General features: G+C 50.8%; 4 protein-coding genes across 4 annotated transcripts; all 4 read right to left on the bottom strand.

The window, feature by feature from the left end:
• Positions 1 to 592: 592 nt before the first annotated feature.
• xgeA-0 (putative xyloglucan-specific endo-beta-1,4-glucanase A) lies at positions 593 to 1,360 on the bottom strand (the record flags this gene model as incomplete). The annotated part of the gene is made up of 2 exons (XM_037326231.1): positions 593 to 992; positions 1,050 to 1,360. 2 exons carry the CDS (start codon positions 1,358 to 1,360, stop codon positions 593 to 595), a joined length of 711 nt encoding a protein of 236 aa, XP_037175342.1.
• A 2,472-nt stretch (positions 1,361 to 3,832) lies between these two features.
• Positions 3,833 to 5,034, bottom strand: CGCA056_v010985 (uncharacterized protein; the record flags this gene model as incomplete). Its single annotated transcript, XM_037326232.1, has 2 exons — positions 3,833 to 4,278; positions 4,335 to 5,034. The coding sequence occupies 2 exons, from the start codon at positions 5,032 to 5,034 to the stop codon at positions 3,833 to 3,835; spliced, it is 1,146 nt and encodes a 381-aa protein (XP_037175456.1).
• Positions 5,035 to 6,074: 1,040 nt separating this feature from the next.
• Positions 6,075 to 7,701, bottom strand: slc16a12 (Monocarboxylate transporter 12; the record flags this gene model as incomplete). Its single annotated transcript, XM_037326233.1, has 6 exons — positions 6,075 to 6,082; positions 6,261 to 6,652; positions 6,716 to 7,111; positions 7,163 to 7,287; positions 7,524 to 7,621; positions 7,689 to 7,701. 6 exons carry the CDS (start codon positions 7,699 to 7,701, stop codon positions 6,075 to 6,077), a joined length of 1,032 nt encoding a protein of 343 aa, XP_037175898.1.
• Positions 7,702 to 9,929: 2,228 nt separating this feature from the next.
• Positions 9,930 to 11,276, bottom strand: CGCA056_v010987 (uncharacterized protein; the record flags this gene model as incomplete). The annotated part of the gene is made up of 1 exon (XM_037326234.1): positions 9,930 to 11,276. The coding sequence occupies one exon, from the start codon at positions 11,274 to 11,276 to the stop codon at positions 9,930 to 9,932; it is 1,347 nt and encodes a 448-aa protein (XP_037175896.1).
• Between the last annotated feature and the right edge of the window lie 1,150 nt (positions 11,277 to 12,426).

A 12,426-nucleotide genomic window follows, 5' to 3' on the forward strand; every position in this document is an offset into this window, starting at 1 on the left:
GCTTGCGACTCGGTGACGGATAGAGGATTCCCACTTGATGTAATTGACGCATTCCATTGTTTTGCCGAGGTACCTTATTAGTACTGAGAGTATAGTCCGACCACTGAATGTCTGTAACTCCTCCTACTTGAGTAGTTCCGTTCTTGAGACAGAATAACTTCAGCAGGAGCCACAAGATGTACCACTTTACAAACATTTAGGAGCTATATTGCATTGGATAATCACCTAAGGGCGTACAACGTTCATAGAACGCCGGAAGGCACGCTGGTGAAGGTTTAAGACTAGATTCATGGTGGAAGGGGTTACTAATCATGACTTTCATCCATCAGACGTGTGGTCACCGTCTAGCATATTGCACCATATCCACTCATTTGGAATCTCGATGGTTATTTATGGTCAGTCTGCTGCTGAGAGTCACTTGGGAGAGATCAAGCTAATTGTGGCAGACCAACTAGGGTTCTGTTATTGTATTATGTACGGGAAGCAACAATATGTACGTGTCGAAAAGGCTTTTATGCTAAATACTCGCCATCAAACTCGGGAATCAAGATCGAACTCAGTTGGATCGATTCAACGGCCGCACAAGGACCATTTAGGAGACAGAGATGGAGATGGCGGAGGTCTTGAAGACGGCGTTGGTGCCGGAGAAGGGCTCGGTACCGGCCTGGAGGGAGGTGACGACGTTGGTGTTGGCGACGCCCTGGCTGGAGACGAGGTAGTCGAAGAAGCCCTTCAGGTCACCGTTGAAGCTGGCGATGTTGCTGGGGGCAACGAAGGAGAAGACGGTGGTGTCGCCGTTGGGGCCGGAGAAGAGGCTCCAGGTGGTACCGGCGATCTTGGGGGAGGCGATCTTGGATCCCGTGCTGGAGATGGGGCCGGCACCGCCGTAGGAGCCGAGCCAGATCATGATCTCGTACTTGTTGTTGGCGCCGACGGAGGGGGCGAGCCACAGGTCGTAGGCGACATCAGCTACGATGTTGGAGCCAGTGTAGCTGGAGTATTCAGGTCAGTATGGCGACAGTAGGAAATGCTTCGAAGAGAACACTAACCTCCAGGTCCACTTGGAGGGGATGGACTTGATGGCAGAGAGCTGCTTGTTGACCTTCTCCAGAGCAACGTTGGAGTAGGACTTGACCTGGCCCTGACCGCCAGCCCAGGTCCAAGAGGTAGACCAAGAGACGGAACCGGAGCTCAGGGAGTTGAAGGTGGTGCACTGAGAACCGGAGGTGGCCTGGGCAGCACCCCAGTTGTTGTGGTAGACGGTGTAGGCGCCGGTGGCGAGGGAGCCGAAGGAGTCGCACCAGGTGGTGGCGCGCTTCTCGATGGTGGGCGTGGGGCTGGCCACGGCGGTGGCGGCCATGATGGCCGAGACGAGGTAAGAAGACAGCTGCATCGTGAATGGAAGTCTGCAAAGAATGACTGGTTGAACTAAAGCGAATGTATGTGCAAGAAGAGAACGTCTGGTTTGTAAGGAGGATGGACCGACAATCGGATGCCAAGATCAGCTCCAACGGCGGGAGGGCGGCAGTTGATATACTCACAACATGCTAACGGACGTCAGGGTTTGGCAAACATTTTTTTCCTTCCAGAAAGAAAACTGGTCCCTCCAATTACGGTGACGAATGCCAGATGTGACGTTAGTGTCCGGCCACAAGGTGAGTGTCTGTCGACCCTGGGCCCCGTGTCAACCGGGATGCCGGAGCTAAGCATCGGACGGAAAGCTTGTTGCGGGCTTAGCGGGTGCGCCGCTGGGTGCGAAAAGAATCAGGGGCAGTTTCACCTTAACAAGACCTCGGGTTACCGACGTCCAACGCTGCCCACCACGCGGCGCTCTAGATGACTCCACCAATGGGGTAAGTGGGCTGGTTAATCTGCCCGTTACGTTCCTGTCAAGTAAATGTGGTGTTGCGCCAGCCAAAAGGGCTCTAGGGGAGAACTCAAAGCCGTGTCATCCCGGCCACAACACACCCAAAAGCAGAAGGTTTGCGGCCGTCGAAATTGAGCTTTGACTCGTGTTCACCCGATTTTGGACGGCATTAATAACCCCCCAATCAATACATTGGAAAGCCGATATCGAATGTCGGTTGCGGAATCCCGTGTTCGGGGAGGGGGGAACTCGTTTGTTCCCAGGGCGTTCCATGGCTCAGCCTCGAAAAACATTTCCTCCTCTCTCAAGATCAGAAGAGCCTGAAAAGGAGGCTAGGGAGTTCCCATGGTTAGCCGATGTTGCCGTGTTGTTCCCTGCGGCCTCACCAATATTTCCCCACAGAATATATATGAAGCTAACTCCGTGTGCTGGATAGACCATTGCCACATGCACTGCTACTTTATGTCAATCCGCCCCTACCGATTTTCTTTGCTTTTGCTCAATGGCACTTAATATCTTCCTGCAAAATTCAATGAGACAACGTCATTGCTCGGGCTTGCCATCAAATTGTGTTTTCACTCGTTGACTGAATACACCGACGGACACTTTTGTGGCCAAGTCAACTTGACCGCCATCGACACGCCGTATTCAGTAAAAATCAATTCGGCGCTAGACTCAAGAATCGAAGTCATCTCCGTCGGCCAGCCCCGTGATGCTCACCGTTCACGAAGAGCCTCTGCTTCCCCACCGGATCGTTTGCCCCTGATGTATCCCTTGCAGCAAGGCGCAGACACCTATGCCGGCAATCGCTCACAATGCCGCGCCAAGATAGGTCTGGCCAGCCCGTCGGCGAACCTCCCCCAGATTACCAGGATGCGGTCCACGCGCCAAGCACGCCTTACGGCTTGTTTTGCTCCGCGCGCCGGGAAACAGCTGCAATGACGGCTGCAGAGCCCATCGATACGGCCGCGACAGCCGTCTAGCCAAATCACATTCTCGAATGCGTTGCGCTGTGTTTTGAAACACAATGATCGGTTTTCCTGCGAGATCAACTGCCGCGTCAACCGGTCTGCATTCCAGATGCACCTCGCCGCTTCAACGACGACTACTGGTGGACAATCCCCCGATCCAAAGCTTAGCCCGGCGGGTAGTCGTCACACTGAAATAAAGGGGGCTTAGCGAAGGGGCACCGAGTGGGCGGCGCTAAAGTGCCGAACCGGCCGGTCGCCGGCGACCGAGATTGCCGCTCCGGAGCGAGCCAGCAAACCACCCCAAGAACTTGCTCAAAACGCCTGTCGTAAGCATGGTACATGAAAGAAGCCATAGCAATCCGTTTGTCATCCAATTGCTCTTGGCCTGTCACCCCGGGTTCAAAAGGAAGACACCGCCAATTGCCTCTAGAACGCGACTCTCGAGATGAATGCTCGTCGACGAAAACATCAAAAAGTAATCTGACCGTGCCAGGGCTCGAACCTGGGACCTTCTCGGGTCAGGTACACATGATGTGAACGAGAAATCTTAACCAACTAGAACACACAGCCGGATCTTGAAGCCATTCCGTTCATAGCCAGCTCAAGTGGATGTCGGTGCTGCGCTGTATCGTAAGCGAGATCAGCGCTGATTGGGCACGATGAGGGACTTTCCGCGCCCCGTTGCGGCTTCGGACAAGTCAGGCAACTCTTGTTTGACCGAAAGCTAAGTTGATGAAGGACGCGGCACATACGATGTGTAGTCGACAGTCACATTAAGCTTAATCAGGTGACTGATTAAACATGCTGCCCATTTGTCCCAATTCGTGTTCAAGAGGCCAGTTCTGGTTAGTAGCCGAAAGCAAAGATCACATTCCTCATTTCGCATATTGACACGCGCTCCACCAAATCACTGCTTTCAGCACTGTTTGACTCGTAACAACATCAAAACTTTTGATTTCCACGTGGTCCATGCATGCCATGACTTGACGATAGCTCATCCCTTGTCTTCCTCAGAAGTCTGTGCTTCTAGACCTGCTTTTTGTCGCTGTTCCCGCATTCGCTGGAGTATGCCCACGCTTAGTGATGTGTCTAAGTCTTCAACTGTTTCCTTCATGGCGTCGGCGATCTTCTCCGCCGGATTGCATTCTGTATGCTTTTCGTAGCAAGACACGTACGACAACACCCGCTTCACTGACTTGAGCAGGTCTGCAATACTTTCATCCTGCCTCAATTGAAGCTCTGTTGCCTTGGAGCCTCGAACGTAAATCAACCCCGCGAACAAGCTTCCCAGCACGACATAGTCGCACTTCTTGTTTTTCGTTATCGGTATGTCAGATATCCCTGTGCACATCCATTTACCCTCAATCAGGCGCTTGATGAGTTGGTTGATGTGTGCTGGTAACTCTGATGCTAATTGGTTGCGCATTAAGCGGATGTTTTCTTGCCGAAGGTCAGTATGTCAGGAATCTAATCTGAGGTAACAGTTTCGCTCATACCTGAAATCACTGGAGAGCCTAACGCATCATGAAGATAATCGTCCAAGCGAACTCCATCGGCAGTCATAATGTGCCCGCCTTTGTGCACGACACATGTGAGGGTGATATCGGTGAGCGTTCTGACGTATAGTCTCTCATCACCCAGCCCCCAAGCGATGCATGCTAGCATGGCGAGGCTGTGCCCATCTCTCGCTGATTCCAAGCTGTCGATAACGGCATACCACTGCCCGATCCATGGCTGCAGAACTTGTTCCATTTCATACATGCTGGCGAGGCAAAGGGAGTTGTACATCTCTGAGAGGGATGGTCTCTTGGGTACCAAGTGGAATTTTGAGTGGATGATATTGAGCAAAATGACCAGCCCATCAGATTTCTCGTGTGGGCATGCGAAGAGTGATGGCGTCCAATACCAATCTTCCTCTGCCGTTCCGGTCTCCTCGGCGGTTTCAGCCAAAGTCCGTCTCCAGAATGGCGATGCTCTTTTCAGGGCATTCGAGCAGACCCGAAATGCTGGGCTTCCACCAGAAATTGGGCTGCAACCAACTCGAAGAATGAGATCCCCGTAGGGATCGACCTGAACCTCGTCTTCATCGGCAAAAGTGTCTTCCGACGGTGTCCCCATCCACTCGCTCTCCATGTCGGCCTCGAAATCCTCCCTGACCACAGCCGGGCGCAGAGCCAGTTGCGTGACGCCCGTCATGATGTCGTTAGCGTCGTCGTGATGTATAGAACATGAGCTTCGGAGGTTATGGCGAGGGCAGCATTGGGGGAAGCTGCAGCTGATGTAGGAAACGTCGTCGCGTACGAGCGCCGCTTAAGCGCCCCCAACCAGGATCCCAGCTCGGGCGCGGGTCACGGGGTTTCGAGCACGACACACCTAGAGTTCTGTGTTGCGAACCTTACGTCGACGTAACTCTGCCCACGGCAGTGCACCTGATGTGAGGAGAAACGCACGGAGGTGCCAGTTTTACGTAATGATACACGCTCAGCTACAAACAGACGGCGCTGGTTGGGTAGCGAGACTTGGCATCTCGTACGAAGAAACACCCAAACCAAGGTTGTCAGTGACACGTTCAGCGATGGACCTCGCTTGGCGACGCAGAATAGCAGCATTTCGCGGGGGACGACCCGGACTCCGTTGGTCAGACGGGACGGTCCCGAAGGCTTGGCACTGCAGTGCGGAGGGCCTGGGCTTCTGCACTCCTACGTGCGAGTCAAGTGGAGTTTGCGTCCGAGCTACTGCGTAGCAGTACGTCATGGCACCCGACGGGATTTGAATGTTTGAAGGTTTTGTTTCGGAAAAGCTGTTGGGGTTCCTTATGTCCTCCATTCCAAGTCCGCTTAGCAGTGGTGGGTAATGGTGGCCCGTTGCATCTAGTTCCGTGAAACGCGGAATGGACTGGACGAATGATTGTCAATACAGCAGACAGTTTAATCATGTAGGAACCCGATTGTCAAGAGAAATTCAACTAAAATAAACCGCAAGTTGATTGTTCTTTTCTTTGGGTCCCTTGGTCTTATCAAGTCCACCGCGGTACTCCAATTGCCGGGAGAAGGATGCATTTACGTCTGTAAGCTGTGGGACAGTACAGGCTTCAAGTTTACAGCTGATAAGTATTGTCTGAAGTGACATAGTTAGATCATATCTACATGAGTCTCTAGTATCTTTTGTTAAAAGTCACTCATACATGGATTTGCTGTCTAGGCGGGCTACTATTCAAGTATCAACTATGCAAACTTCTATTTTTCTTTCATTGTTACCATCCCTCTTACTTTATTGCCGCATTCGTGAAAAGCGACGAATACGAGTATTTTCAATACTACCATGGTACCTAGGACGAAGACACGCCAGTCGCGTGAAAAAGATGTTCCCATGTTCAATTAAAAGCTCTCGTGTCTGTCATCATCTTCTTCTTTCCCACAAACCGAACGCCCCAACTGTCGCTGCCGTCATCGTGGTGCCAACAAGAATGATAAAATCACGCCATTTCCCGGCACCATATCCGGGCTGGACTCCAATATGGTCACTGTTCTTGAGGACAGCTGCAGCGATGTATCCCGAAGCAACTCCAATGACACCACGGGTGAAGAGAAGAATTCCAGACACGAACAATTCCTCGCTTGGGCGATTGGGGTCGTCAACAACTACTGCAGCCATATGACTGCGTAACACCATAAAGCTGAAAGCAAATGCGCCAAACAGTATGGATGTGACTACCATGTTCCAGTAATATTTGCCAAGACCCCAAACCACGAACACTGCGAAACTGCTGACGAGCGTACTCATCAGCATTGGCATCGAAGGTCCGATCGCGTCCCTGTTATTGGTCTAGGTTAGTTGGCAGCTCATGTGTCAATGAGTTTGGTCACAAATAACTGACGTTAGGGCACCGATTGATATCTGACCGATGATACCAAAGAGCGATAAGAATGTGACCAATAGAGCGCCTTTTTCAGGCGAAACACCAAGGTCAGTCGCAAAGCTGGGGAGGTAATTGGCAGGTAAGTTGTTCGCCAGGCTTTGAAGTGTCATAGAAACAACAAACACCCAGAATTTTGGCTTCTTGAATATTCTCTTCATTGAAGGCGGCTGTTGAGACGCCGTCGCTGCCTCCGCCTTGCTGTCACATCGGGAACGAACGCAGATGGTGCCAAGGGATATAATGACAGATGCGAATACAGCCCATCCTATGAGGGTAGTTCGACGACCAAAGCGCTTGAGAAGAACGGAGAATATGGGCGAAAGACCTGCGGCAGCAATGTTGGGTGCCCCAAAGCTGTTTTAGTCAGCCATTCGTCATTTTCGCACACAAGGTTTGGCAACTCACAAAATGCCATTGGCAAGACCACGTCGTTTTAGAAACCATTCATCCACGAACGTGAGACACGGCGCAAATAGTAGTCCACTCGATAGACCATACATGAGTCCCTGAGTCATGATAACCTGAACTGCCTTTGAAGAGGTTAGCATGAACTGCGTCTAAGGGTCACTGGCCTGGACACTTGCAGATGTGGAAAAGGCAGCACCGATGGAAGATGCCACCACCAGAAACATGCCACTCCACATCATATAAAACTTGTAATGAGGGTACGTGGAAATTATTTTGAGAAGAAATGGCGGCAGCGTTTGGAGAAGACCCTGTTTAGATGAGTCTTTGAGAATTGACCCATGCATGTTGCTTCACTCACAACTACCAGAAGGCCTGTGGATGCGACCAACTGATTTCCTTCGAAAGGAGGCGTTTTGAAGTAGTACTCTCGGAAAACACCTTGAGTAGCGCCAAAGCCTGCGACAGAAGGACGTCGTTAATAGTCTGACAATGCTGGAGCTTTGGAAAAAGAAGCACTGTTTACCCCAAGTAGCCATGGCGATCGCTGACACAGCGATAAGGCTTGTCCATGCCGCCCTCCCATGATCGCGGGGTGGGAGTCCATCTTCGGAGAATATACCCTCATTTTCGAATGCAGCACTTTCAACCGACGTAGGTGCAATATTCACCGCTTTCTCAGTGGGTGCCAGATCTGACTGGCCATCTCTGGTGGATAGCATTGTAGTTGTCGACACGAGATTTTGATTTCCGGCCCGATCGTTGAGCAACTTGGCAGGATTATATTGTAACGAAGCTGACTGGATTTGAAAGACAGAAAATGAACGAAGCAAGCAAATTTGGGCAGTCAAAAACCCAGACGTTGGACATCCTTCCTCGCCCGACACGAAGGATGCGCCCTGCATGACTCCCATGCTTAGACGAACGCCCGAAGCGGCTGCTAAGACCGGCGCATTCCGAGACGATCAGCTTCTGTTGGTTCTCCCGCACCCTATATGGACAGGGGATGAAGCGCTGGTAAGAATGTCCAGCGGAAGTCGGTGCGTTGCTGGCTGATCGGCTATCGGCGTGGGGCAGTCAACGCTGAGTATGCATGCTGGTGTTGTTTTTTGGCGGAAAAGACTTTCAGGCGATTGGTTGGCTCGCTTATTTGACTTCTCAAAAGTGCCAATATCCTCACTTCTCACATTCAGGCTCTCATCTCTTGGCAGCATACTGTCTTATCAGTATTAAGCTAAGCATACAGCCGCGTGGCACAGTTGGTTTCGCCAATTCATACCAGCAGAGGGCGAACTTCCAACGACTCATGTCGACTTATGACATCCTGATGGGATAGAAAATCTTCAAACCCTTTGATCTTCACGGCGGTAACTGTAGTGCACTTACGGCACTTCTGGATTTCATAGGAGCCAGGCTCATAATACCTAGTGAAGAGACTATTGGCAGCAGAAACAATAGTAGGGACGTCAATGGTGACGGGAAGGTCAGACCTGGCAAAAGCAGTATAGATAATAGAAATGCGCAGAGGATCACGTAAACTACGGAAGTTACTCTTTAAGACACTACAGAGTCGGGATGGATATATTTTTCTGCTCTAAGAAATGCTGTTTATCAGAGATAATCAGGGATTTAAGTACGCTGGACCATCATGATTGAAAAACCTTTATAAACTCTGATTTCTAGGTTTCCCGCACGACACCGCATGTCAGACGACACTGAGCCCGACGACGACAGCGGTTGTAAATATAATTTTACTAAAAGCTAGATGAACTATAGCCAGGCTCGAACACCAGCACACTTAGGAAGGAGGTGCAAATCGAATGTAGCTGCATCGTCATGAACAGGAACGATCCATTACCTTCCTTACTTAGAGACTGAGAGATGCCATTTGTGACTGAGTCGATGGCGGCGCATGCACAGGGGCTAGAAGGACTACATTTTGCCCAATTATACCCAGCCACAGGGTACTCTGCATATGTATCATACAACGCTTGCATATACACCGCTCTGCAACATTCCCGGTCGCAGGATCAGCCGACGTTATTAGGCTGAAGTTCTCCCACCTGTTCTCGTCTCCATGCTCTACTTAGCCCCGACAACCAACCAGATCACTTTTCAACGACCAACTCGCTATGACCATGATGTTGTCCATGGAAGCTGTCTTTGGGCTTTTTGGGCTTTTGGTTGCTGTTCCACCCGCTGTCTTCGCGTACCTTCAGTGGAGACACGCTCATCGACCGCGACTTCCATGTAAGCTTGCGCCGCGGAAAAAACACAAATTGGTGCCTCACAGCAACAACATTAATTACTTACTAAATTCTCCGCCAGATTACGTCGGTGGTGGAAATTCTCAGTACCAGCTTAGCATCTTCATGGTCAACGCCCAGCATACATACGAAACCAGTGACTTCGCTAGAAACAATTAACACCCTCCATCTGGCTTGATTATTGAAACCTTCGAAGGTGAATCCCAGCCTTGATAAACAAAAGTAGATGAGGTCACAGTGGCATATGTATTTAGTCGATCGAATTGGAGATGGCAAGCGAGGAAGTAGAAATCACTATGATAGGATTGCGAAATGAGCGGGCTAGGACTTACTTCAATTTAATACCTAACAAGGCAGGTCTGTTTTAGGACTCACCTCTCTAAACTTCTGTCACGTCAATTTGACTATTTCATATCTCCTTCATTAAATTTGAGTTAATCTGTGGCTAGGCTTTCAGGGGGTATCACTGGATCTTATTTCCGTTCCTTTGCTGGCGCAAATCAAGCATAGTACCTTCCGTCTTTTTGGAGACCCAGTGGAATCGCCTCATTCACGGTACCAAACGCCAAATGACCCGTCGCCTCTGTCGGACTAACATCTCCAATGCACACCCGTATGTCTCTAGTCCTTCTAACCTGCTCGCTTGCATCTTCCACCGATCCGGAGTAACACGGGGAAACGTTAACATACGGGGTGTCTCTAGAGAAGAATGTCGGATGATCCAAAACATCTGGTCCTCGTCTCATAGAATCAAGCACGGCTGCAATGACCCCAGAAACAAGCATCGCCGTAGAAGCCACGAACAAGGTTAACATCCAACCGTCATTCACTCTCATGACCAAGAAATCGGGAGTCCTATTTCCAGTGATGTTCTGGATTATGATCGGTCCTGGCAAATTCGTTCCACTATCGCTCTGGAAGTGGAAATTCCCTGTGATATTGTGTGATGCGACGGAAGCGAGCCAGAAAGTGTTGAGAAGTTGAGAGAACCGCTGTGAAAACATTTGGTCTCCAACAGGATATATATCAATGCCATCCCAAGAGCTGATGCCCGCCGCAGAGTATGGTGAGTCAGGCTCGGTAAAGTAGGCTTCAAGCGCCGAAGGAAATGGTTTAAGCTGGCGACCCTCTTGAAGATCCCACAACGAGAGCCCTGATCGGACAAAAGTGCTCATGTACCCGTCGAAGAGTCCGGCTGTTCCATGGCCGGGCTGTCCTCCGGGCGCCATGTTGTTTAAGACGGTTCGTGCTGTCAAATTATTCGGCTTCTGCAACAGACGTACACGACATGCTCCGCATGGGGTGCCATGGCAGCCAACATCAACCTCGACGTAGGTGGTCCTCAAAACGCACGTGGCGTTGGTTGTGAGCTCCTGGATAGCGGTGTATGATGTAAAGACCAGTTCCAATGGGTTCTTGTCAAACGGTGACGGGGGTCTCTTCGTGGAGATGACGAGAGTTCGGTTGGTACTGTATCTGCCTGGACCTTCTTGTCTGTATGACGCCCACTCCGTGAAGTTCATAGATGCCCCTCTGTGAATGAAACAGTTCGCGTACATGTAAGAAGCCTCGAAAGCGAAAGAGTAGTTTGCTTTCGATGAAAGCCCGCCTGGAGCAGCCACGGGAATACCTGCAATCGACGACCACACAGGACCTTTGGCTGATTTTGAGTCCAAGTGAAACCATCCGTTGTCGTCCTGCCTGCTGTCGTTCTGCTCGTCATTGTCCTTCTTATCCTCGCCTAGCGGTTGATGCAGATTCTGGAATGCTTCTACCATCGGAATCTTTATGTTTCCAAATAGATCTTGCGGTTCAGCTTTGATGTCCGCTGGGGTTCCCAACGCCATGACAAAAGCGCTTTGGATGGAAGGTAGGAGACTGAAGCCCGCTGAGCTTTGGGGACCTGAGTGCCGGAACGCGGACATAAACTCAAGGTTTTGGAATAGCCAGGGCTCTGCAGCGGTTGAAGGGACCATTTCCATGATACGTAAGGCTGCTTGGCCACCGAGAGGTGAGAGGGCCCAGAGGATCATCAACAATGGCGTCAGTCTGTTTGCAGCCCGGAGTGACATCGGCGTGGTGAAGGCGCTGAAGACTGTGCGACAATTCAAAAGATACTCCAGACTGAGTACCGATATACCCTGTTCTAGTCTCCAGGCGGCCGCGGCTTTGAGGAAGCTGGCAGCTACGGCAGAGAATGCGATCGGGAAAAGTGTTGGGCTGTAAATAGCTGTTGTCCGTAAAAGCGGGATAGGACCTTGATCGACAGCCCGTCCGTTGTTGACTAAAACCAAGAACGCATAGGTGATGAAGGCAACCGCGGGAAGGGTCAAAAGAGTGTCAAGTAAGAGATGCCGGATACCGTCCGAGGAGCTTCGCTTTCCGAGTATTCACCCACTGTGGTCTTCATTCTCAGTGAGTTTGTCTCGAGCCTTGGACTTTTCCATGAGATAGTCTGATGGGTCATTACCAGGGCATGTCTCGTCAGTTGAGCCCATGGTGGTGGCCGTGATAGTACGTTTACTTCTCTAGAATTTTGTTCGTCGACGTGTTGATAGCGAATGAGGAGTTGAACTTTGACGAGTAAGGTCAGTTGAGGGTGCTCAAATCAGGCAGGTACCTGGGGAGAAATACTGTTGGCGGTGAGGGCACCACGTCAACTCCAAACGTGTTGGGCTGAGGCAGAAGCCCTGGTTGAGACCGGCCGTGAACCAACAAGACCTTGGCAGCAGCAAACATGCCTCTGTTGGACCTGGGGTCACATCCTGGACCCCTCGTTATTGGCAGCAAACATGTCCGGCACCACATTTACGAGGTTTCGATTCCTCAGAGAGCTTCAGATCCATGTTTGATTGGTAACTCGCCTATTGTGCCTCCGGCGTGCACATCAAGCTGTTCGTTCCAACCATATTGTGCAGCTTTGACGTCTATGACTGGCGTGGCTACGAACAGCAATTTATGTTGGAGACAATACGAACATGGCGTCTGTCCTGCGGT

This window comes from Colletotrichum aenigma (genome assembly GCF_013390185.1).
Source record: "Colletotrichum aenigma strain Cg56 chromosome Unknown KSG_Cg56_contig07, whole genome shotgun sequence".
NCBI lineage: Eukaryota > Fungi > Ascomycota > Sordariomycetes > Glomerellales > Glomerellaceae > Colletotrichum > Colletotrichum aenigma.